Consider the following 26,150-nt stretch of genomic DNA (forward strand, 5'->3'; position numbering starts at 1 on the left):
TTTTTTCATTATTTTTTCACATAAGCTTTTGATTTCTTGCTCTTCCTCTTCTTCTGTCTTCCCTATGATTCGAATGTTTGCACATTTAAAGTTGTCCCAGTGGTTCTTAAGCCTCTCCTTGTTTTTTTCAATTCTTGTTTCCTCATTCTGTACTGATTGTTTATTTCTTTCTTATGTTCCAAATTATTGATTTGAACCCTGGTTTTCCCTTCACCATTGGTTTTGTGTGGCTTTTCCTTCATTTCATTTAGCATAGCTTTCACCTCTTCCCTTATGCGTTTGCCATACTTAAGCATGTCTGTTAAGCCTGTGAGCATCTTTATCACCAGTGTTTTGAACTCTGTATCTGTTAGGTTGGATATCTCCTCATTGCTTTGTTCTCCCACTGGAACTTTGATCCGTTCTCCGTTTTGGGCCATACTTCTCTGTCTCCTCATCTTGACAGCCTCCTGTGTTTGTTTGCCTCTGTATCTTAGGTAGAGCTGTTGCACCTGTTATATTGTAAGGGGCAGAGCCTATAGGCGACCAGTTTCACCATGTGGCACTGTCTGTGGGGGGGGGGCGGTTCTGAGAGGGAACAATGCTACTTGCTCAGCACTTGTCCCTTTTCCAGGCCCTTTTCCCACTTCCATATGGAATTGGCACCTCTCTAGCTGTTGCCCTGGCCGTTGTTCCTAGAGTGGGTGGGTCTGAGGACGTTCTAGGACCATGGGGGCCCTTTAAACAAGCGAACTCCACTGAGAGACTGGTAGTTTCTTCCCCCACCCCAGCCCTCACTGGTTTGCACAGTTGGAAGCAATGAGGCTTTATTTTCTCCAGCACTGGAACCATGAGCTGTGCGGTCTGGTCTAGTGCTGGGAGGGCTCCCCAGGTGTCCCTCCCTACTTTTTAAAATGTGTGACTGCACTTTCAGCTGGCTTGCCGCTGCCATTGCCACTGCCATCACACTGTGTCCTCTCCACCCATGCTTCACCCCTCCTACCTGTCTGGATGAGTATTTCTTCGTTATATCTTTGTTGGACTTCTATGCAGCTTGATTCTCTGGAACTTCTGATTGTCTCTAGTTTTAAGGTAGTTGTATTTCTTCTTAGTTGTGGAGGAAGACACAGTGTGTCTGTCTAGGCCTCCATCTTGGCCAGAAGTCTTGAATATTTTCTATTTAAATAGGTTGTTTGATCTTGGAATATTTTATGACTCTTTCCCATTGTATTAATACATATAGTTATTAATTTATTCTACTGCCCTGACAGATGTGGCACTGTATATTAGGCATCGTCCTGCAGAATTAAAGGTCACAAGTTCAATTCCCTATCAGGGTGCATGCCTGGGTTGTAGGCTGGGTTCCTATTGGGGTGAATGCAAGAGGCAACTGATTGATGTTTCTCTCCCTTTCTTTCTCCCTTCCTTCCCCTCTCTCTAAAAATGTATAAATAAAATCTTTAAATAAAATATATTATACCTTTTGAAGTCTCAAAATGCTTCACAGTAACAAAGTTGACTTTTTTGAGGAATATTTTGTACAGTAAGCTGGGAAAGCACCTGTTTGTTGACAGCTTTCTGTAATGGTACATCTGTAGTGCACCAGATTGCTCAGTGAGGAGTTGTAGAAGAGAAGTGCCTATAACAAATGTAGTCTAAAGCAAGAAAACTTGCCACAGTCAGTTTATCTTCATTGTTCATTTTATTCTTACTAAAGGCCAGCACCACTCTTGAAAAATATCCAGTTATCAGAATCCAAGGCTCGGGAGTTGTACCTGCAGGTCATTCAATACATGAGAATAATGTATCAAGATGCTAGACTTGTCCATGCAGATCTCAGTGAATTTAACATGCTGTAAGTATGTTTTGTCCTTTCGGAACCTCCCATAAGTCATTCCATGTCCTTTAAAAAATAAACAAAATCCTAATCCAAGATGTCATACTAAATTCAAAAGTTCTTAAGTTGGTTTCCACATGGTCACAGTATAGTATGTGTTTCCTGCCTTTGGTGACCTTCATCATTGAGTTGAGCCTCCACGTTCCCATAGGAGAAGTGTGCACCTCACTGATGTTTCTCACAGTCCCTGCCTATCTGGCCCACAGGTACAGTGGTGGGGGCGTGTACATCATTGACGTTTCTCAGTCTGTGGAGCATGACCACCCACATGCCTTGGAGTTCTTGAGAAAAGATTGTGCCAACGTCAATGGTAAGTGAAAATAATAATTTTTTACCAACTTGTTTTTGTGTGTTAGTTTTTTTTGTTTTTTTTTAGTGTATTTTATTGATTATGTTGTTACAGTAGTTCCAATTGTTTTCCCTTTTGCTCCCCTCTGCCCAATACCCCACTTCCCTCCAGCAATCCCACTCCCCTTAGTTCATGTCTATGGGTCGTGCATATAAGTTCTTTGGCTTCACCCTTTCCTATATTATTCTTAACTTTCCCCTGTCTATTTTGTACCAGCTGATAATGCTTCTTAGTCCCTGCACCATTTCCCCATTTCTCCCCTTCCCCGCTCCCAGCTGATAACCCTTCAAATGATTCTGGTTTGCTTAGTTGGATTTTGTTTTTATTTTTTAAATTCATTTGTTGATAGTTGCGAGTTTGTTGTCATTTTATTATTCATAGTTTTGATCTTCTTTTTCTTAAGTAAGTCCCTTTGACATTTCATATAATAATGGCTTGGTGATGATGAACTCCTTTAGCTTCACCTTGTCTGGGAAGCACTTCATCGGCCCTTCCATTCCAAATGATAACTTTGCTGGATAGAATAATCTTGGTTGTAGGTTGCTTTTCATCACATTGAATACTTCTTGCCAGTCCCTTCCTGCCTGCAAAGTGTCCTCTGAGAAATCAGCTGATGGTCCTATAAGCACCTCACTGTAGGCAACTCTCCGCCCCTCTCTTGCTGCCCCCAGGACTCTCTCTTTATCTTTCACCTTTGGCATCTCAATCATGATGTGTCTTGGTGTGGTCCCCTCTGGGTCCAGCTTGCACAGGACCCTCCATGCTTCCCAGACCTGTATGTTCATCTCCTTCACAAAATTTGGGAAGTTTTCCTCATTTTTTCAATTCTTGCTTCCTCATTCTGCACTGGTTGACTGTTTTTTTCTTCCTTATGTTCCAAATCATTGATTTGAACCCTGGTTTCCTTCCCTTCACCATTGGCTTTGTGTGGATTTTTCTTCGTTTCACTTAGCATAGCCTTCACCTCTTCTCTTATACGTTTGCCATACTCAAGCATATCTGTCAAGCTGTGAGCACCTTTATCACCAGTGTTTTGAATTCTGCATCTGTTAGGTTGGCTATCTCCTCCTCGCTTAGTTCTCCCCCTGGAACCTTGACCCGTTCCCCTTTTGGGCCATACTTCTGTCTCCTCATTCTGACAGGCTCCTTTGTTTGTTTGCCTCTTCGTCCTGCTCCTGTTACATTGTAAGGGACGGAGCCTTGGGTATTCATCAGTACAGGGTGACCTGTTTCACCACGTTGTGGCACTGTATGTGGGGGAGGGGTCCGAGAGGGAGTGCCCAGCACTCACCCCTTTTCCAAGCACCTCAACCACTTCCCCACCGGACTGGTGCCCCTCTATCTGCTGCCCTCGCCGTCGTTCCCAGAGTGGGTGGGTCTGTGAACGTTCTAGGACCGTGGGGTCCCTTTCAACAATTGGACTCTGCTGCGACCAGCAGTTTCTGCCTCCACCCCAACCCCCACTGGTCTGCACAGTCAGAAGCAATGAGGCTTGATTTTTCCCGGTGCTGGGATTGTGAGCTGCGAGGTCTGGTGAGGACCTGGGAACGCTCCCCAGGTGTCCCTCCTGACTTTTCAAAACATGTGACTGCGCTTTCTGCTGGCCTGCTGCTGCCACAACCACACTGCACCCTCTCCGGCCCCGGATCCGCCCCTCCTACCTGTCTGGATGAGTATTTCTTTATATCTTTGTTTATTGGACTTCCATGCAGTTTGGTTTTCTGGAACTTCTGTTTGTTTCTAGTTTTGAGGTAGTTGTATTCCTTCTTAATTGTGGAGCGAGGCGCCGCGTGTCTGTCTACGCCTCCATCTTGACTGGAAGTCCTCTAGTTTTATACTCTGTTAAGGTGGTGATATAGAATCTTAGTGCCAAATCGTTCGGTACAGTGATACGCCATTAGCTGGCAGATCCTTTGGGTTTTTTTCTTTGTTTCTTTATAAAGTTGTTGGAATAATTACCTTTTCCTTATAAAGCTATCATTAACATTTTCCCTCTGACAGACTTTTTTTTGAAGCACAGTGTTGCTGTGATGACTGTGCGGGAGCTATTTGAATTTGTCACAGACCCATCAGTTACACAGGAGAACATGGATGCTTATCTTTCAAAGGTGAGATGGGACGAGGACGGGAAAAAAAAGCAGAAAATAGCAGTAGTAATTTGCATTTATGTGGCACTTCTGAGGACTCCAGTTGCTTAGCATAATTTTTTGTTTATTTGACAGTTTCCTGAGAGTGTTTCCTTCTGATTTCACAGATGGGGAATCAAAAAGTATAGTAAAAAGACAATGGTATAGCCAGATTTCTTGACTTCAGTCATTAGGCAAGATTACATATACTGTCAAAGTTATAAACATTTAATAAGAAACCTGTTGTTAGCTTTTGGCCATTAATTCCTTCCCCTTGTTTCTCAGAGGCCTTTCTGAATCACAGAATTTTAAAAATTGTGGTAAAATATACAAAGTATAAAATTTACCATTTTAACCATTTTTAAGTGTACAGTTCAGTGACATTAAGTACATTCACATTGTTGTGCAATCATCACCATGATTCGTCCACAGAAGTTCTTTATCTTGTGAAACAAGCTCTGCTCATTAAACACCAACTCCCCATTTCTCCCTCCTCCCAGCCCATTCTGCTTTCTGTGATGTTGACTACTCATATAAGTGGAATCATACACTGTTGGTTTTTTTCAGCTGACTTATTTCACTTGGCATAATATCCTCAAAGTTCATACATGGTGTAGGGTGTGTCACAGTTCCCTTTTTTTGAAGACTGAGTAATAATTTTATTGTTATGTACATTGGAATTATTGGTTCTGACTGGTGTGGCTTGGATGATTGGAGCATCATCCCATGCACCGAAAGGTTGTGGGTTCAATTTCCAGTCATGGCACATGCCTAGGATGCAGGTTCAGTACCTAACCCTGGTTCATACAGGAGGCAGCCAATCAATGTTTCTCTCTCTCCTCTCTCTTCTCTCTTTCTTTCTCTCTCCAAAAAAAAAAAAAAGGTTAATGTATCCTTGGGCGAGGATTAAAAAAATAAAGTGAAATTGCTGGATTGTATGGTAAGTCTACTTTTAATTTTTGAGGAACACACATACTGTTTTCCTTAGAGACTGCACCATTTTACATTTTTATCAACAATGTGCAGGGGTTTCAATTTTGTTTTCTTTTTGTGAGGTTTTGGGTTTTTTTGAGTAGCTGTCCTAATGGGTATGAGGTAGTATCACATAGTTTCAATGTGCCCTTCTCTGTTGATGTTCAACATCTTTTCATGTGCTTATTAGCCACTTGTATATATTTTTTGGAGATATGTCTATTCAAATCTTGTCCATTTTTAATCAGATTTTTAAAATTTTTTTAGTTAAAGGAATTCTTTACATATTCTGAGTATTATTAACACCTTATGACTTAACACATATTTTCCCCCATTCCATGGGCTGCCTTTTTACTCTTGATTTCATCCTTGGATGCACAAGATTTTAATTTTGATGTCCAGTTTTTTTTGTTTTTTCAAGATTTAGTCATTTATTTTCAGATAGAGGGGAAGGAAGAAAGAGAGGGAGAGAGAAACATCAGTGTGTGGTTGCCCCTCATGCGCCCCCAATCAGGGATCTGGCCCGCAACCCAGGCATGTATTCTGCCTGACTGGGAATTGAACTGGCAACCCTTTGGTGCTCATTCCACTAAGCCACACCAGCTGGGGCCAGGTTTTCTATTTTTCTTGTTAACTCTGAATCATAGAATATTGAACATGTGGCATATATGGCCTACACAGGTTTTCAAGTTTTATCACACCTTTTCATATTTTTTCTTTCCTTGGAATGCCTTTCTGTTTATAACTTTGCTCATCTTGCTTTGTCAAATGAACTTTAAAGCTCAATTCAGAAAGCTTCCTTGAGAAATCAAGCAGAAACAGTTATTTCCAAGAGCTACACCATCATCCCTCAGTATCCAAGGGGGATTGGTTCCAGGACCCTCCTAGAGGATACCAAAATCTGAGGATGCTCAAGTCTTCTATATAAAATGGCGCTGTATTTGCATATAACCTACACGTAGCCACCTGTATACTCTAAATCATGTGTAGATTACTTAAAATTCAAAATGTAATGTAAATGTTATGTCAGTAGTTGTTATACTGTATTATTTAGGAAGTAATGACAAGAACAAGTTTGTACATGTTCAGTAGAGATGCAACCATCATAGGCCTAAATACGTGTCCATGTCAGCAACGCTATTAACATTCTTGGATATTTTCAACCCCAAATTGGTTGAATCTGGGGATGCAGAACCCATGGATACAGATACAGAAATATGGAGGGCCAACTGCTGTTTCATATTATGTAATTGTGATAGAAGTAGTCATACTATCACTTCATATATAAGGTTGTTTTTTGGTGGTTTTTTTTGTTTTTTTTGTTTTTTAATTTTGTCCCTCTTTACTAGACTGTTAACTCTTAGACAGGGGTTTTATTCTTGTATTGCCTGTATCTAATCAGTGCCTGGCAATAGTAAGTAACCACATATGTTAGTTGAATGAATAAAAACCACATAATTTTTAATTTCTTAACTCTTTAACACTAATTTTAGTATCTGACTTTAAAAGGCTACTAGTGCCATTATTCTCTTTTTTCTGTATATTCTAAATAGAGAACAAATCTTCAGTTTACAGTTTTATAAGCCAAAAGAATCCTTAGAATCTTTGTCACATTTTTAGTGTCATTGTTCAGATTGCTTTCTTTGGTTTATGCTGCAGCAACATTAGAGCCATATACTCAAATTAGAGGACAGTCCACTTTCTCTGATTCCCTTCATTGACTGCTCAAGAGTTAAGGAATGGTTCTTTCATTGTTTGGGTCTCAGTTTTCCTTTAGTACACATTTTTATTAGTTGTTTAAAAATTAGTAAAAGTAGTATTCTTGTGAGGAAGGAGCTAGGGATTCCCTGAGGCTAGCCAAGTATGACTTACTCTGTTACTTTTGGGTTGAAGGCAATCTTTCTGGTGAGGTCTTAACATGGAGAGTTAAGCTGACCACTAGAGGACACCAAGTCCATTATTTTTTGAAGAAGTGATACCAAGAAAGATTAGAACAGGTTTATACTAAAGTTGAGAAATGGATTTATCTTCTGTAGGTTGAATGTGAAGGAAAGTAATTTTTTTTTTTCCCAAGGCCATGGAAATAGCATCCCAAAGGACCAAGGAAGAAAGGTCCAGCCAAGATCATGTAGATGAAGAGGTAAGAGTTATCAATCTGTTCACAGCTTTAGGAAACACTTGTGCTTTGAGGTCTTTTTTAAAATATTGTTAAGGCGACTTGACTGGTGTGGCTCAGTTGTTTGCACGTCATCCCACAAAGCAAAAGGTCACCGGTTTGCTTCCTGGTCAGGGCAGATACCCAGGTTGTGGGTTCGGTCCCTGGTTGAGGCATGTGTGAGATGCAACCAATGAATGTTTCTCTTTCATATCGATGTTTCCCTCCTCTCTCTCTCTTCCCCTCTCTCTAATAAATAAATGCTTTCAAAAAATATTGTTAAGGCATGAACTTGCTTTTAACAGATAAGCAGTTTTTTAATGATGATATTTCCTTGAGATGTAATATGTTACTTACTTTCCATTACATTATGCTACTCAGTAGCCAATTAGCCCGTTGTCCTAGATGGAAAACATTTCAAAGAACCTACTGGAGTATATGATTCAAGATGGGAAAGCCTATTTCAGTTTTAGAATGTGGATTTTTAAATGATTTAAATGTTGATTTAAGTAACATGTAGATTTTAAATATTTATGTTTGGTAAAAAAAAATTTTTTTTAATTTTGGGAGTCAGTGTCTTTTTTATGACGGTGATCCATAGCAGGCTTTATTTTATTTTTTAAAAATTTCTCACAGCTATTAGTGTGCTGGATAAATATAAGGTACCTTGTATTTACCAGCAGTTCTGAGCCTTTTTTCACTGTAGCAACAGAATGGGTGATGTTTCTGTGTTAGAACATGTTTCTTTGTAAGGCACAGCCAAGCAATTACATTCCTTTCTCTTCCACTCAGAAAAACTTATATGGAATGCAAACAAAAGAGAGAAGTATTATTCTAAGGGTAACCTTAAATCGTAGTTAGTCTTTTATCATTGGTAACAAATTACTTTTGGCACACATCACATGCTGCACCAGCCTGTACAGACAGCCTGGCTGAGAATTAGTGCTGTAGATGATGGTAGATTTTTTTCTTTTTATGACTTGATAGGGGTGAAGATGCTGAGCCAGTGTAAGAAGTGTGTGAATAACGGTTTCAATTTTACTTTTCCTCTGTGTTTATTAGGTGTTTAAGCGAGCATATATACCTAGAACCTTGAATGAAGTAAAAAATTACGAGAGGGATATGGATATAATGATGAAATTGAAGGAAGAGGACATGGCCATGAATGCCCAACAAGACAATGTGAGTAGCTGGGTTTATGTGCAGCAAGCAGGCTTACAAAGGAAGCTGCTGTCCCAGACCTGCAGTCTTGAATGTTGGCTTCTAATCTAGTGAGGTGGCTAATTCCCATTGTATTAACATGTCCTTTGTGCACATTGGATGGAAAGGGAATTCATCGGTATTTAGAAAAGAAAATGACACATTTGAGTAAGTCTAACAGACTATAATTGCAGAAAAGGAAAATTGTATAAAAATCTAGGATATAAATGGGTATTATACTGGATACATTAATATATATATTTCAGGATCTGGAATTTTTTTTCTGTTAAAGGGCCAGATAGTAAATATTTTAGGCTTTGCAGGCCAAGAAGTAAAATCTAGGCTATTATGTAGGTCATTATAAAAAGAGAAAATTTTCCTAAATTTTTATTCATGAAATAAAAAACACTTTGATAATAATTGATTACAGCTTTTCATGATACAGGTCTACTAATGAGAGAAGAATGGAGTTATTTGGGGGAGGAGAATACTTTTCATTGAGATTCAAAGAGTTTTTCAGTTACCAGATTGTTTGCAAATGTTCATCAGTAAAAATAGTCTGTTAGTGGGATTTGGCCTGTGGGCTGGAATTTGCTGATGTCTGTATACTTGGCAGACAGGAGTAACATCCATGATATATACTGCTTTCTTTGTTACTATGAGATAAGTTTTAGGCACCTTTTTATAATCCCACAAAATACCATTTAGCCTGTGGTTTTCTTTCTTAATATTTGACTGTTATTTCATTGTCAAGTTTTATGTTAATTTTTGTTTTTTCTTTGTGGTTACAAGATTCTATACCAAACCGTCACAGGATTGAAGAAAGATTTGTCAGGCGTTCAGAAGGTATAAAGAATATGTGTTGCTACTTATTTATATGTGAGAATTCTTTTTTATTTTTTAAGTATATTTTATTGATTATGTTGTTACAGTAGTTCCAATTTTTTTCCCCTTTGCTCCCCTCTGCCCGGTACCCCCCTTCCCTCTAGCAATCCCACCCTCTTAGTTCACGTCCACGGGTCGTGCATATAAGTTCTTTGGCTTCACCCTTTCCTATATTATTCTTAACTTCCCCCTCTCTATTTTGAACCAATTGATTATGCTTCTTAATCCCTGTACCATATCCCCATTTCTCTCCTCCCTTCTCCCAGCTGATAACCTTCCAAATGATTCCCATACCTATGATTCTGTTCCTATTCTGGTTTACTTATTTGCATTTTGTTTTTGTTTTTTAAATTCAGTTGTTGATAGTTGTGATTTTGTTGTCATTTTAGTGTTCATAGTTTTGATCTTCTTTTTCTTAAGTCCCTTTGACATTTCATATAAAAACGGCTTGGTGATGATGAACTCTTCTAGCTTTACCTTGTCTCGAAAGCTCTTCATCTGTCATTCCATTCCAAATGATAGCCTTGCTGGATAGAAAAGTCCAGGTTTCAGGTTGCCTTTCATCACATTGAATACTGCTTGCCAGTCCCTTCCTTCCTGCAAAGTGTCCTCTGAGAAATCACCTGATAGTCCTATAGGCACCCCCCTGTAGGCAACTCTCCGCCTCTCTCTTGCTGCCCCCAGGACTCTGTCTTTATCTTTCACCTTGGGCATCTCAATCATGATGCGTCTTGGTGTGGTCCCCTCTGGGTCCAGCTCGCCCAGGACCCTCCGTGCTTCCCAGACCCGTATGTCTACCTCCTTCACAAAATTTGGGAAGTTTTCCTCATTTTTTTTAGTTCTTGCTTCCTCATTCTGCACTGGTTGACTGCTTTTTTCTTCCTTATGTTCCAAATCATTGATTTGAACCCTGGTTTCCTTCCTTTCATCATTGGCTTTGTGTGGATTTTCCTTCGTTTCACTTAGCATAGCCTTCATCTCTTCTCTTATACGTTTGACGTACTCAAGCATATCTGTCGAGCCTGTGAGCATCTTTATCACCAGTGTTTTAAATTCTGCATCTGTTAGGTTGTCTGTCACCTCAGCTGTTAGGTTGGCTATCGCCTCGTTGATTAGTTCTCTCCTTGGAACCTTGATCCGTTCCCCCTTTTGGGCCATACTTCTCTGTCTCCTCATTCTGACAGGCTCCCATGTTTATTTGCCTCCATGTCCCAGGTAGAGCTTTCGCTCCTGTTACGTTGTAAGGGGTGGAGCCTTAGGGATTCATCAGTACAGGGTGACCTGTTTCACCACGTTGTGGTGCTGTATGTGGGGGAGGGGTCCGAGAGGGAACAATACCGCCTGCCCAGCACTCACCCCTTTTCCAGGCACCTCTCCCACTTCCCCACTGGACTGGTGCCCCTCTAGCTGCTGCCCGGGCTGTCGTTCCCAGAGTGGGTGGGTCTGTGAATGTTCTAGGACCGTGGAGGCCCTTAAAACAAGTGGACTCTCCTGAGAGACCGGCTGTTTCTGCCTCTGCCCCAACCCCCACTGGTTTACACAGTCAGAAGCAATGAGGCTTGATATTCCCCGGTGCTGGGACCGTGAGCTGTGCGGTCTGGTGAGGAGCTGTGAACACTCCCCAGGTGTCCCTCCTGACTTTTTTAAATGTGTAACTGCGCTTTCCGGCAGCCTGCTGCTGCCACCAGCACACTGAGTCCTCTCTGCCCTGGCTCCGCCACTCCTACCTGTCTGGATAAGTATTTCTTCTTTACGTCTTTGTTTGCGGACTTCCATGCAGCTTGGTTTTCTGGAACTTCTGTTTGTTTCTAGTTTTGAGGTAGTTGTATTCCTTCTTAGTTGTGGAGGGAGACGCAACGTATCTATCTACGCCTCTATCTTGGGTGGAAGTCCTGAAAATTCTTTTAAAGGGTATAAAACTTAATGTAAAGTATTATTAGAATTAAATTAACAGTGATATAGTTTTTAGACTATATACTTTTAAAGTCTGTGACATTTTCAGAAATGCCTTTTTTGTGTTCATTCTTTTTAACCATAAGACTGAAATACAGAAATTTGTGGTTTGTTTTTTATTCTCCCTCTGAACTATTCTGTTGTTACAGCTGAGGCATTGATCCTTTTTATACCCTGGTTTTCATTTGTGAAGTTATTAATGATAACCATGTACTTCTTGATAGTTTTACAACCAGCCTAAAACTGTATGAAGAGCAATCTCAAGAGTTTAACAGTCTTATAGTGTTGGATTACTGTAGTGTTATTTTCTTAAAACAATCTTGTTTTACATTTTAGAATGGCAGGGATTAATTCTAATTTAAGCAATAATAAAAGGAGTTCTTATTTCTTTTGTTTTTTTTTTCCAGCTTTTCTTTATTGATTATATTGTTACAATAGTTCCAATTTTCTCCCCTTTACTCCCCTCCACCCAGCATCTCCCTCCCCCAGCAGTTCCCCCCCCCAAGTCCATACCCATGGTTCGTAAAAAATAACTATCCCTCCCTCTCAGATATTAAGACCCTTTGTAATCTTGTAAAGGACAATGGGCGAAGGTCTCAGGCTCCTCTAGCTGCTTCAAGCTGGACATGGTCGTCGTCCTACCTACCCTTGGGTCCAGAAATCCCTAATAAGAGTGGGGGTGTGGAGGGGAGGGTGGCCCTCCCACATGGGGAAGGATCTTGCAGACTCCAGGTCAGTTGGTGGTCCCCGGACACCGGCGTGCTTGGTTTAACAGGCTGGAATCCTTGTTGTGTTCTGGGGGCAACAGATTTGGCAAAAAGGGTTAAAAGACATCATTCAATCCATAACTACTAGATGACAAAAGGCAGGGATTAATTTTTCAATGTTCCACATTAGGGAAAAAAAAAAGGGGGCCTTCTTTGGAGGAAGGTGTGCTAGGCACATCTCGCCTGTCCAAAACCCTTTTGCCCACCATACTTAATTTGGGCTGAGGGAAATAGTTTATGCTTCCCCCCTTCTCAGACCTCTGGGCCCTTTCTGTCCAAGCCATTAGGATAGAAAAGAGAAACCAGTTTTAAAGTGAAGCCCACAGACCACCCCATTCTTCACCAACCCAGCCATTTAGTTCAGCCAAACCGTTGAGTCTCAGGAGGCAGTGCTGCAGAGAGGATTAAGTGAGGCTTATGCATACAGACAATCACTCAGGTAATGCAGTCATAGGCTTATGCCCTTTGAAAACAGAAAACACATGTTAATTTATGTAACATAACCCACAAACAAGTCTCTAACTCTGTCAGATTGTCTTATTGGGAAGACATCCAGTTGCAAGGCACTTGACATTCTACTTGCCTGCAACTTGAATCTCTTTGGTGATATCACAGACATGGTGTAATTTTCAAGTGAAACCATATTTTAAATGAGAAGAAACTTTTAAGACAGCTGACCTACTTTACAGTCTACTACTGATCATTGTGATTTTCCTTGAATAATGATTTTTCTCCCTAAGATTACCCTCCTTGTCTTTAAAGGGACTACATTAAGTCCATTTGTAATTTATCCTGTTCATTTGCATAAACATAACAAGAGCAGCAAATGATCACTTATGAACTTTAGTTCTGCTTTGCTGGAACTTACCCTAGGAACATTTAGGGTGACCCTCAGTCTGCTCTTCAGGGCACAGAAGCGGGGCCACATACCTGGCATTCATCCTTGCCTGTACACACCTGTCCTTTCCAAGTCTTTCTGGTTTTCCATTGTGCCTTAAGGTCCCTTCTAGCCGTCTTTCAGGAAAACAACCTTCGTTCCTTCCCTGGAGAGATTGCTGTGGGCCTTTTATCTCGTGGGCTTTTATTACCTTTGAAAGTCATTCCCAGTTCCTCAGGGCTTTTTGGTAACAACTTGAGCCCAAGTATGTCTCCTTTAGGCTTGACATTCCAGTCAAAGACTTGGTCAAAAAAAAAGGAACCTCTATTAACAACTGGTCTTATTAGGTCTATGCAAAGAAACTTAAGTCATTACTTACTTGTTTAGAATGCCAAACTCTGGAGAGATCAAATAGGGAGAAAAATATACAACGTGAAGGAAAATCTTTGACCTAATATTCACTGAACTGGCATTTCCATTCTTCATATTTTCATTTTTCCCCCACTAAAAAAATTTTTTTGTTTTTCCATTACAGTTGTCTCACTGTTTTCCCCCTCTTGCTTCCCTGTACCCTGCCCCTCCCTTCCCCCACATTCAGTCCCTACTCAGTTGCCCATGTCCGTGGGTCATTTGTACATGTTCTTTGACTTGACACTTCCCCTTCTTACCCCCTTCTCTCCCTCCCACCTCCCCTCTTGTTACTGTTAGTCTACTTCTTGTTTACATAGTTCTGGTTCAATTTTGCTCATTTGTTTGCGTTGTTCATTAGTTTCCTGTAATAGGTGACAGCATAAGGTATTTTTCTTTCATTGCCTGGCTTATTTCCCTAAGCATTATTCTCTCTAGTTCCATCCATTTGGTTGCAAATGGTAGAAGTTCTTTCTTTCTGCTACATAGAACTCCATTGTGTAAATGTACCAGAGTTTTTTGATCCACTCATCTACAGATGGGCATTTAGGTTGTTTCCAGCACTTGGCTATTGTAAATAGTGCTGCTATGAACATTGGAGTGCAAAGGTTCTTTTGAATTGGTGTTTCAGGATTTTTCGGATATAATCCTAGCAATGGAATTGCTGGTTCAAAAGGCAGTCCCATTTTTAGTTTTTTGAGGAAATTCCAAACTGTTTTCCATAGTGGCTGCACCAGTCTGCATTCCCACCAGCAATGCACCAGGGTTCCTGTTTCTCCACATCCTCTCCAGCACAAGTTGTTTGTTGATTTGTTGATTATGGCCATTCTGACTGGTGTGAGGTGGTATCTCATTGTGGTTTTTATTTGCATCTCTCTGATGGCTAGTGATGTTGAGCATACTTTCATATGTCTATGGGCCCTCTGTATGTCTTCTTTGGAGAAGTGTTTGTTCAGGTCCTTTGCCCATTTTTTAATTGGGTTGTCTGTCTTCTTGGTGTTGAGTCGTATGAGTTCTTTATATATTTTGGAGATCAATCCCTTGTCTGAGATGTCATTGGCGAATGTATTTTCCCATATGGTTGGTTTTCTTTTCATCTTGCTGATGTTTTCTTTAGCTAAGCAGAAACTTTTTAGTTTGATGTAGTCCCATTTGTTTATTCTTTCCTTTATTTCCCTTGCCTTAGGAGAGAGATCAGTGAAAAAGTTGCTATGTGGGATATCTGAAATTTTCCTGCCTATGTTTTCCTCTAGGACTTTTATGGTATCACGGCTTACATTTAAGTCTTTGATCCATTTTGAGTTTATTCTGGTGTATGGTTTAAGTTGGTGGTCTAGTTTCATTTTTTTGCATGTCCCTGTCCAGTTCTCCCAACACCATTTGAAGAGGCTCTTTTCATTCCATTTGATGTTCTTTTCCCCTTTGTCAAATATTAGTTGACCATATGAGCCTGGGTTTATTTCTGGGCTCTGTTCTGTTCCATTGATCTATATGTCTGTTTTTATGCTAGTACCAGACTGTTTTGATTACCGTGGCCTTGTAGTATAGTTTGATATCAGGTATTGTGATTCCTCCTACTGTGTTCTTCCTCAAAATTGCTGTGGCTATTCGGGCTCTTTTTTGATTCCATATCAATTTTTGAAGTATTTGTTCTAGGTCTGTGAAATATGTTGCTGGTATTTTAATAGGGATTGCATTGAATCTATAAATTGCTTTGGGTAGTATGGACATTTTAATGATGTTGATTCTTCCCATCCATGAGCATGGTATATGCTTCCATTTATTTGTATCTTCTTTAATTTCTTTCTTCAGTGTTATGTAGTTTTCTGAGTACAGGTCTTTTACCTCCTTGGTTAGGTTTATTCCTAGGTATTTTATTTTTCTTGTTGCTATGGTAAATTGAATTTTTCTTTCAGTTTCTATCTCTGAGTTTTTATTGTTGGTGTATAAAAATGCCTTTGATTTCTTAATATTGACTTTGTATCCTGCTATTTTGCCGAATTCACTTTTTTTTTTTTCTTTTTTTTTTTTTGCCTCCTCACTTATTAGATTGAGTAGTTTTTTAGTGGAGTCTATATGGTTTTCTATGTACACTATCATGTCATCTGCAAATAATGACAGTTTCACTTCCTCTTTTCCAATTTGGATGCCTTTTATTTCTCTTTCTGTCTGATTGCGGTGGCTAGAACTTCCAAGACTATGTTGAATAGGAGTGGAGAGAGCGGACATCCTTGTCTTGTTCCTGATCTCAGGGGGAATGCCCTCAGTTTTTGCCCATTGAGTATGATGTTGGCTTCAGGTTTCTCATATATGGCCTTTATTATGTTGAGGTATGCTCCCTCTATTCCCATTTTGCTGAGAGTTTTTATCATAAATGGGTGTTGTACTTTATCAAATGCTTTTTCTGCGTCTATTGATATTATGTGGTTTTTGTCTTTCATTTTGTTTATGTGGTGTATTACGTTTATTGATTTGCGAATATTAAACCATCCTTGCATCCCTGGGATGAATCCCAGTTGATCGTGGTGTATGATCTTTCTAATGTGTTGCTGGATCCGGTTTGCCAATGTTTTGTTGAGGATTTTAGCATCTATGTTCATCAGCGATATTGGCCTGTAGTTTTCTTTCTTTGTTGTGTCTTGACCTGGTTTTGGAATTAGGGTTATACTGGCTTCATAGAATAAGTTTGGCAGTCTTCCCTCTTCTTGTATCTTTTGGAATAGTCTGAGGCAAATAGGAGTTAGTTCTTTCCTAAATGTTTTGTAGAATTCACTTGTGAAGCCATCCGGTCCAGGGCTTTTGTGTGCTGGGAGTTTTTTGATTACTGCTTCAATTTCACTAGCTGTTATTGGTCTATTCAGACTTTCTGCTTCTTCTTGATTCAGTTTGGGAAGACTATAGGTTTCCAGGAATTTGTCCATTTCCTCTAGGTTGTCAAATTTCTTGCCATACAGTTGTTCGTAATAATTTCTTATAATCCTTTGTATTTCTGTGGTATCAGTTGTGATTTCTCCTCTTTCATTTCTGATTTTATTTATTTGGGTCCTCTCTCTTTTTTTCTTGATGAGCCTGATTAAAGGCTTGTCAATTTTGTTTATCTTTTCAAAGAACCAGCTCCTACTTTTGTTGATCTTTTGAATTGTTAGTTTAGACTCTATGTCATTTAATTCTGCCCTGATCTTGATGATTTCCTTTCTTCTACTTGATCTGGGCTTTGCTTGTTGTTCTTCCTCTAGTTCTTGTAGCTGTAGGGTTAAATTTTTTATTAGATATTCTTCTAGCTTTTTTAGGTAGGCCTGTATTGCTATGAACTTCCCTCTTAGGACTGCTTTCGCTGTATCCCATAGGTTTTGGGTTGTTGTGTGTTCATTATCATTAGTTTCCAGAAACTTTTTGATTTCTTCCTTGATTTCATTGTTAACCCATTCATTATTTAATAGCATGTTATTCATTCTCCATGAGTTTGAATGTTTTTGAGTTTTTTCCTTGAGGTTGATTTCCAATTTTAAGCCCTTGTGATCTGAGAAGATGCTTGATATAATTTCAATTTTCTTGAATTTTTTAAGGCTTGTTTTGTGTCCTACCATGTGGTCTATCTTTGAAAATGTTTCATGTGCACTTGAGAAGTATGTATATTTTGCTTCTTTGGGATGAAAACTTCTTTATATATCGACTAAGTCCATTTGATCTAGAGTGTTGTTCAGTGCCTCAATATCTTTGGTGTTTCTTTGCTTTGAAGATCTGTCCATTGTTGACAATGGGGTGTTAAAGTCCCCTACTATGAGTGTGTTGCTGTCTATATCTTTCTTGGAGTCTTTCAAAATGTTCCTTATATATTTGGGTGCTCCTAAGTTGGGTGCATATATATTTATAAGGGTTATATCTTCTTGATGGATTTTTCCCTTAAGTATTATGAAATGCCCTTCTTTGTCTCTTTTTATGGACTTTGCTGTGAAATCTGTTTTGTCTGATATAAGTATTGCTACCCCGGCTTTTTTTTCATGTCCATTTGCTTGAAATACTTTTTTCCATCCCTTTACTTTCAGTCCGTGTAGATCTTTTGTTCTAAGGTGGGTCTCTTGTAGACAGCATATATGTGGGTCATTCTTTCTAATCCATTCAGCTACCCTATGTCTTTTAATTGGAGCGTTTAATCCATTTACATTTAAGGTTATTACCGATAAGTACTTATTCATTGTCATTTTTCCCCTTTGTGCTCGTGTTCTTCTCTGTCTCTCTCTGTTTCTTTATCTTCTTAGAGCAGACCCTTTAGCATCTCTTGCATTGCTGGTTTGGTGGATATGTATTCTTTTAGCCTTCTTTTGTCTTGGAAGCTCCTTATTTCACCCTCCATTTTGAATGAGAGCTTTGCTGGGTATAGTATTCTAGGTTGTAGGCCTTTGTTTTTCATTGCTTGGAATATTTTTTGCCATTTCCTTCTGGCTTGTAGTGTTTCTGCTGAGAAATCTGATGACAGTCTTATTGGAGCTCCCTTGTATGTTATTAGTTGTTTCTCTCTTGCTGCTTTTAGGATCCTCTCTTTGTCTTTGAATGTTGCCATTTTAATTATGATGTGTCTTGAGGTGGGCCTGTTGGGGTTCATCTTCATTGGGACCCTCTGTGCTTCCTGGGCTTGCGTGACTCTCTCCTCATGTGAGGGAAGTTTTCTGTCATTAGTTTTTCAAAGAGGTTTTCTATCCCTTGTTCTTCTTCTCCTTCTGGAATTCCTATGATACGGATATTATTACGTTTCATGTTGTCCTGCAGCTGTCTTAGAACCTCTTCAGTCTTGTTCAGTCTTTTTTCATTTTGTTGCATTGTCTGGGAGTTTTTGTGTACGTTGTCCTCCAGCTCGCTGATCCAATCTTCTGCTTCCTCTAGCCTGCTTTTAATTCCTTCTACTGTGTTCTTCAATTCAGAGATCATATTCTTCATTTCCTCCTGGCTCTTATTGATAGCTTCTATGTCCTTTTTCATGCTCGTGTAATTCTCTGTGAGTTCCTTGTAGTTTCCCTGGAGTTCTTTGTAGTTTCCGCTCAGCTCCTTCAGCTTCTCCATAATCCATGTTTTGAATTCCATATCTGATAGTTCACTCCCCTCTATTTCATTTAGCACTCTTTCTGGGGATTCTACCTTTCCTTTTGATGGGAGGTTGTTTCTCTGTCTCCCCATTTTTGTGACTCCTATTGTTTGTTGGTGCTTCTTCGAATGATCTGCACTTCCTGGATCTGCCTCTGGTGGCGTCAGATCATGTACCAGTCTGGCCCTAGGTAGCCTGTTGGAGACTTCCAGGGATCTACTGCTGTTGTCTGTCTTCTTTAATTGTTAATCTATTCAATCTGTGAGTAGCTGTCAGGCTTAAGGACCGTGGGTGTGGAGGCTTAATTCCTGTAGGCAGGGCTTCTGCTTCCCCTCAGGCTGACGCCACTTGGAGGGGAATGGTCTACCTCTTTTGTTTTTAATTAGAGACTTACACGTGAAGGATCTCAGTTTGCTCTTTGAAAATTTACTTTGTCTTTAGGAAGAATTGCCTTTTAAATGTTTAGGTTTTTTCTTATAAAAAAAGAGCCTCTTTTTAAAAGGTGTTTCCTGCTGCTTTAAAAACTGCTAAACCTCAGGGAAAATGAAAATTTATTTTGCTTAAATATCATCTTCCCTCTTGATCAAATTAGCAATAATTGTTGCTTAAAATTTGATTCATAGGAAAATAACTGTAAAGTTATCCAAATAAATATTTTTTACTTCTGTCTGTATTTCACAGTCAAGACCGCATTGCGGTGTTTCTGTCAACAGAAGGCCAGCAGCAGGCCACATACATGATTGGTCCCATAGCATACATATAATGGAGCTGGAAAATCCCTATCACCTAGTAATGTAATAGCATCATACATAGTGCAATACATTACTCACTTGTTTGTGGAGATGTTGGCATAAACAAACCTGAGCTAACAGTCATATGAAACTAGAGAGTGTGCAGTTACAGCAGTAGAATGTACAGTGTTTGTACAATGGCAGAATCACCTAACAATGTATTTCTCAGAACATATTCCATCATTATGCAGCACATGGCTGTACTTCCAAATCCCAACTCAGTCCTTTTTCCTGGAGCAGAACAGTTTTGTTGCCCTGGGTCATCCAGTAAAGCCCCAATTTCTTCATTTGGGTATGTTCTTGAGCCTCACTGGAATGGCTACTTCTAGGCTTCCTCCCTAATGTTGATTCTGTTGTTTTGATGTTTTAGTATAGACTTTTGTTTTTCAAAGTATGTCTAGAAGGCTAAAATCTGAATTTTGGCATTAACACATTTAGTAACAATAGGTAACTGTTGGTTTAGAATACATAACATGGTTCTGTAATATTTTCAAGGTGCCTGCACTCCTAGAAAATCAGGTTAAGGAAAAGAATTGTTCAGATTCAGAAGATGCTGGAAGCTCTGAGTGTTCCGACGCAGCTTCTGAAGATCAGGGAGACCGTGCCTGCTCCAGGAAGCCCACGGCCGACCTTGAAGTTGACAAAAAGGTTAGCCAAAAATGGAAATTCCCTTGTTCCTTAACATGGCAGAGTAGCCACTCTCACTTCTCTTTGTTCCAGTATCTAAATTATGGTGGGTGAAAACATTATTGATCAGTAAATATCTCTAATTGTAGTTTTAGTTCATAAGCATGAACTTTGTTTTCGGTGGTAACATTATCTAGAGATTGGGTTTCTATCGGGAACTCCTTGGGCACTGCCCGGGGAGAGGAACCCACTAAATTCAGTACATTGGTTAAAAATGATTGTCATGATGTTGGAGTTACCTGATGGTGAAATACTGTAGAGCTATTTCAGGGGGATTTTACAGCCCACAGTTTGCAGATTTTAAAAGACTATTTCTTCCACTCCTAGCCATAGACAGAAAAGACACTAATGGTTGAATGATACATTACAGCTGTGTAACTATTACTCTTCATTCTTAGCTTAATCCTTTAAATTTTATAAAGTTTGGGTCTTAAAACTTCTGAGAGACATATCCAACTTCTGAGAGAAATGTTATTACATTTTTCTCTCTTTGACTACTGGAAATATTTTTTCTCTTTCCAACTTTTATTTTTGTTAGAATATGAAACCTGTAAAGAAAAGTAGTTGCAAGCATTTAATAACATCCTCTTGGCTATTTCTGTTTGGCTGTCTTCAAATTTCTATTAGAATACCTTCAAGACAATTTTATGGCAGCCCTGGCCAGGTAGCTCAGTTGGCTAGAGCATTGTCCCAAAATGCCAAGGTTGCAGTTTTGATCCCCGGTCACAGTACACACAAGAATCAACCGATGAATGCATAAATAAGTAGAACAACAAATTGATGTTTCATTCTCTTCTCTCCTCTCTCTCTGCCCCTTTAAAATCAATAAATTTAAAAAATATATTAAAAAGACAGTATCATCTCAAATTTCACCACCAAACCATAACTTTAATTTTTTCACTTTTGAACACTTTTTAATTCTTTTACATATATCCTTTTATTTAATTGTACCAATATGAATAGTCCAAATGAATGGAATTTTCTTACAAAAAGAAAACCTTATCTTTTAAAATAGTGCTTCTTGCTGCTTTAAAAACTGCTAAATATCGGGAAAAGATGAAAATTTACTTTGTTTAAATACCGTCTTTCCTCTTGATTGAATTAATAGTATTATTTGAAATTTGATTCATAGGAAAACAGCTGTGAAGTTATTCAAATAAGTTTTTATTTTTTATTTTTATTTGTATGTCACAGATTTGTTTTTCTTTTTGTTTTACAGGAAAGAAAAAAGATGGTCAAGGAAGCCCAGAGAGAGAAAAGAAAAAACAAAATTCCTAAACATGTGAAAAAAAGAAAGGAGAAGACAGCCAAGACAAAAAAGGGCAAATAGAATCAGAACTATATTATATACAGTACTTTGCTATCAGTTACTTTTCTTGCCTGAACTTTAAGTTGCATCTATAAGATGGAATATTGATTTTAACCAGTTGTGGCAATGTCTTAAGACTGATTCAAGTGTTCTCATGCAGTTATGTATTAAAGCTCTACGCTCTGTTGTCTAGGTCCAGTCACTGGCTCTGTCTGGTATTGACAGAAAACTTATTAAAGCTATTTTAATGAAGAACTTCATACAATTTTATTTTTATTTATTTTTCCCTCCTCCAGTATGTTTTTTGAAGCATCATAAATATTTAAATATAATGAATGTCCACTATTATGTAGTGTAAAGGCACTTGGGACAAACTCGGGCTAGCTGTTTTGGTTTGTTTGCACAGGCTAAAGACCCATTTGAAATCATAGGATTAAAATCATGGTTTCTATGAAAGGGAGTTTCACTTACAGAGAATTCGTCTGGCTGTTGGTGTAATCATTCACTGCAACTCTGTTCTGTGTGCATTGGTGATCATTTATAATGCACTCTTCACCTTTAATGTAATTTTTTTGAGCTAGGGCCTCCCAGTTGGTAACCTATTTCATGTTTAACTATTTGACATGTTCATTCATTCATCAAATATTTGAGTATTTGAAGTGCTGGGGATACAGCAATAAATAAAACACAAAAATTGCTACCTTCAGTTAGTATACATTTTAATAGGAAGGTGACATTAAACAAAATAAGTAAAAACTATCAGCAGGTGGGAGAGGAATATTTCAGAGAACAAAATGCCTTGGGATAAGTAAATTTGTCCTTTTAAAATAGACCACACTGGCCCTGGCTGGTGTGGCTCAGTGGATTGAGCACCAGCCTGGGAACCAAAGTATCTCTGGTTCAGTTCCCAGTCAGGGCACATGCCTGGGTTGTGGGACAGGTCCCCAGCTGTGGGCACGTAAGAGGCTACCACACATTGATGTTTCTCTTCCTCTCTTTTTCCCTCTCTTCCCCCTTCTCTAAAAGTAAATAAGATCATTTTTTTAAAAAAATCAGCCACACTGAGAGATTATATTTGAGTATGTACTTGAGAATTAATCATGTGCAAATCAGGAGAGAAGAGGATTCCAGGGAGAACAAACAGCAAATGCAAAAGCCCTGAGGGAGAAGTAGGCCTGAAATGTTCCAGAAAGCTGGCTGGAGCTTCATAACTAAGGGAGAAAATAGTAGATGGAATCAGATGATGTTAGGCTATTGGAGGGTTTTAAGCAGAAGAATGATAGGATCTGACTTCTGTTTTGGAAGATCACTATCACTCTGGCCTCTGGAGGGTTAAGGAAATGAGGGTAGGAGAGCAGTTGGGTATTTACTGTAGTAACCCACAGGAGAGAGGTTGATGACAACAGCTTGCCCTAGGAGAGCAGCAGGGGACGTGGACAGAAGTGATTTGATTCTAGGTAGAACACAAAAGCGGAATGAACTAGATGTGCTAGGGAATATATGGGGAGCATGAAGAAAGAATGATGATGTCAGGGATTATGACTTCAGCAACTGAGACTACAGGAATTGCCACTTACTATGTTGGGAAGGAATGTGAGTGGAGCAGGTTTGGGTGAAAAGGGGAGATTGCAAAAAGGTACAATTATTGAAAGAAATCAAAATATTTTTATTACCATATACATTAGAAATGCTTGTTTTAGCCCTTGTGTCAGAAACAATTTCTATAAATAAACTTAGTTTCTCTTAAACTGAAGCTTGTGCTTGCTTGCTCGAGAGTTGATGGATTATTGGGGTTAGGGGGAAGGGTTTCAACTGAGCTTTTACAAATTTAAGTCATATATCCTCCCCTCTGGACTTTAAAAAGAGTTCAAAATATGAACTAGAATTTCAATGAAACAAGTCACCCCAGTGAAATATTCTACAGTTAACAAAAGAGAATGCAAAACAGATTTATTAATTCTTCATACTTTGGGGTTTTTTTTTTATCTTCAAGATATTCCAGTTCTTGTATTTGGTCTTACTCTGACAAAGTTCATTAATTTATTTTTCCCAGTCACAGTTGGAATGCAGTATATTAGTTTAAGGTGCCCAACATAGTAGTTAGATGTTTATATAACTTACGAATTGATTCCCTCAAAAGTCTTGTACCCACCTGGCCCCATAGTGATTACAATATTATTGACTACATTCCCTATAGTATACTTTACATCCTGTAATTATTTTGTAACTACCAATTTTTTTTTTTTTTTAAGATTTTTATAAATCTTTTTAGAAGGAGTGGAAGGGAGGGAGAAAGAGGAGAGAAACATCAATCTTTGGTTGCCTCTCATGCATCCCCAACTGGGGACCTGATCTGCAACCAAGGTACATACCCTGACTGGGAATCAAACCAGTGACCTTTTGGTTTGCAGGCCAGTACTCAACCCACTGAGCCACACTAGCCAGGGCTAATTTGTACTTCTTAATCCTCTCACCTTTTTCACCCAGCCACTCGACCCCCTCCCAACTGGCAACCACCAGTTTGTTCTCTGTATCTATAAGTTAGTTTCTGTTCTTGTTCATTTATTCTGTTCTTTAGACTCCACATGTAAGTGAAATCAGGCTATTTGACTTATTTCACTTGGCGTAATAGCCTCTAGGTCTATTCATGTTGTTGCAAATGGTAAGACTGCATTCTTTTTATGGCCAAGTAATATTCCAGAATTATCTTCTGGAAGGCAGGCCCCTTGTACAGATTTGCCCAGCTAGGGGAGTGTTCTAGGAGCCCATCTGTATCAGTGTACCAGCTGGCATTGTGAGAGGATGAGTTCTGCCTCAGTGAATTTTTTTGAAGACTTTCAATGCATTTGCTCATTTCCTTATAGGTGATTTACGAGTGCACTTGCCCACACCACACTGAGTGTTCAGTTTTTGACCAAAAATGGCACGACCCCCGTGCCCCACTGTCCCTGTTCACCAGATCTCACCCTGAGTGACTTGTTTTTTGACACTGCTTGTTTGAGGTTTGTGGACCTTTCAGAGATTTTAGGGAAGTCCACAGCTCAAGGCGGGAGGCCGACCACTTATGAGTAATAGCCTCTGAAAGATTCCAGCCTGTGCACAAGTTGGGTGGGACGGGTTCTCGGAATTACCAGTGTGTGGCGAGATTAATGGAGACTTAGATTTGGTGCCCTCACTCTGAAGCCGGACAGTTCAGGTCCTCCCCATGTGTTCTTGGTGCTTTTTGAGCTGCTGCTCAGTGAGTGACTGTTGGTGAATAAATTAATGCGCAGACCCTTTAGGAGGACACCAGGGTGTACAGCAGCCTTCCATCTCGCCTGGACTGGATGGTATCCCCACTGCTTTTCACTTCCAGCTGTTGTGGGGATTCTTGTTTCTAGATAACCCTCTCCACAGCTGAGATATCCGTCCTGATTCTTAACCTTCACACGTAGGCATGGAACCAGCCCATTTTGGGTCTTCACCCCTTCTACCAGTCTTGACATGGCTTCTTCTTTGTCCTTAGTTACAGTTCTGTTCAGCTAGTCTTCAGGTGGTTCTCAAGGGTCCTATAATTTAGCTGTAATTTTGATGTCACGAGAGAAGGTGAGTACAGTGTTTATTCTGCCATCCATCTTGACTGGTATCCTGACAATGTGTATTTGTATCAGGCGGTAAAGCTCCTCGGAGCTATCTTGCGGTGAATCTAAAGCAATTTTACGTTTGGAATGAATTTCAGTTGGGCAAAAGTAATGCCGCAGGTTTTGGGACAATTCATTCTCATTTACATTCCTGCCGGGAGGAAGTGGCTTACAAAATGTCAAGATTTGGGACTTTAGGAGGATTCTAATTTGAGGGACAGTTTTCTCATCACTCTTGCTGATGTAGCTGTTTCCCTTTTTGGATTCTGGGCCCTAGTCTGTGGCTGAGTAGTAACCACTGGTAGTATTCCTGCCAAACTTGTCTGAAACTTTATTTCCCTTAATTCTATTTTTCTAACCAGAAGGCGTGGAAGACGGAGCCCATTCTTAGGCAGACTTATAAGGCTACTTGCTGACTGACTGCAGTTGAGTGCTTGACAGTTAGGTTTTAGTGTCCACGAATTATTGTTGCAGTTACTTTCTATTTGAAGAGGTGAGGTTTAGCTCTCTTGGTGCAAAGGCGGGGATATAATTTTGCCAATTGTAGATGTATCTGGTTTTCTGTCACATTTTCTTGATTTTCTAATCCCTCCAAATAATGCAGGTGTTTCTAAAAGTTTACTGTGAGAAACATGGATAATTTCTTGGAAGCACAAAATCAGTTATTTCCTATGCTGCTCAAGTTCTTGTTCTCCCTCTGCTAAAGCAGGTTGGGAACAGAACTTTCACTGGTGCAGAAGCTCCAGCGTTTGAGCATGGCCTTGGAGTGAAGGGGTAGGACCTGGGCAGCTGCTGGTCTAGGTCTGATGTGTGAATTCATGGTTCAGGACTGATATCATGTTTTCTTCAGCTTTATAACTTGATAAAGGTGGATTCAAGAGGTTGAAACTCTTGACAGTTGGGTGCTAAGTGTTGTTTGAGAAGATCTCCACTTATTAATGAGTGTTTGTTTGTTTGTTTGTTTTTTAGTTCAGTGCAAGCAGCTTGCTGTTTCTTGATTGTAATCCTATCCTGCTTTGTGGCTGTGATTTCATTGACATTTTGGCTCAGAAAGTGAGTTGGAAAAAAGTTCTTTTAGAAGTTGGTATACATGCA

At 39.5% G+C, this 26,150-nt stretch overlaps 1 protein-coding gene across 1 annotated transcript in view; it reads left to right on the plus strand.

Moving 5' to 3' along the window:
* Positions 1 to 21,690, plus strand: part of RIOK1 (RIO kinase 1) — a 43,911-nt gene extending 22,221 nt beyond the window's left edge. Inside the window, exons 10-17 of the mRNA XM_090269852.1 lie at positions 1,697 to 1,834; positions 2,083 to 2,186; positions 4,227 to 4,333; positions 7,398 to 7,463; positions 8,541 to 8,660; positions 9,471 to 9,524; positions 19,935 to 20,087; positions 21,346 to 21,690. Of these exons, the coding sequence (XP_090125978.1) occupies positions 1,697 to 1,834; positions 2,083 to 2,186; positions 4,227 to 4,333; positions 7,398 to 7,463; positions 8,541 to 8,660; positions 9,471 to 9,524; positions 19,935 to 20,087; positions 21,346 to 21,456 (853 nt within the window). The 3' untranslated portion in view covers positions 21,457 to 21,690. The remainder of the gene's footprint in view (positions 1 to 1,696; positions 1,835 to 2,082; positions 2,187 to 4,226; positions 4,334 to 7,397; positions 7,464 to 8,540; positions 8,661 to 9,470; positions 9,525 to 19,934; positions 20,088 to 21,345) is intronic.
* Positions 21,691 to 26,150: the final 4,460 nt, after the last annotated feature.

This window comes from Furipterus horrens, unplaced genomic scaffold (assembly GCF_987537825.1).
Source record: "Furipterus horrens unplaced genomic scaffold, mFurHor1.1.pri manual_scaffold_3, whole genome shotgun sequence".
Taxonomy (NCBI): domain Eukaryota; kingdom Metazoa; phylum Chordata; class Mammalia; order Chiroptera; family Furipteridae; genus Furipterus; species Furipterus horrens.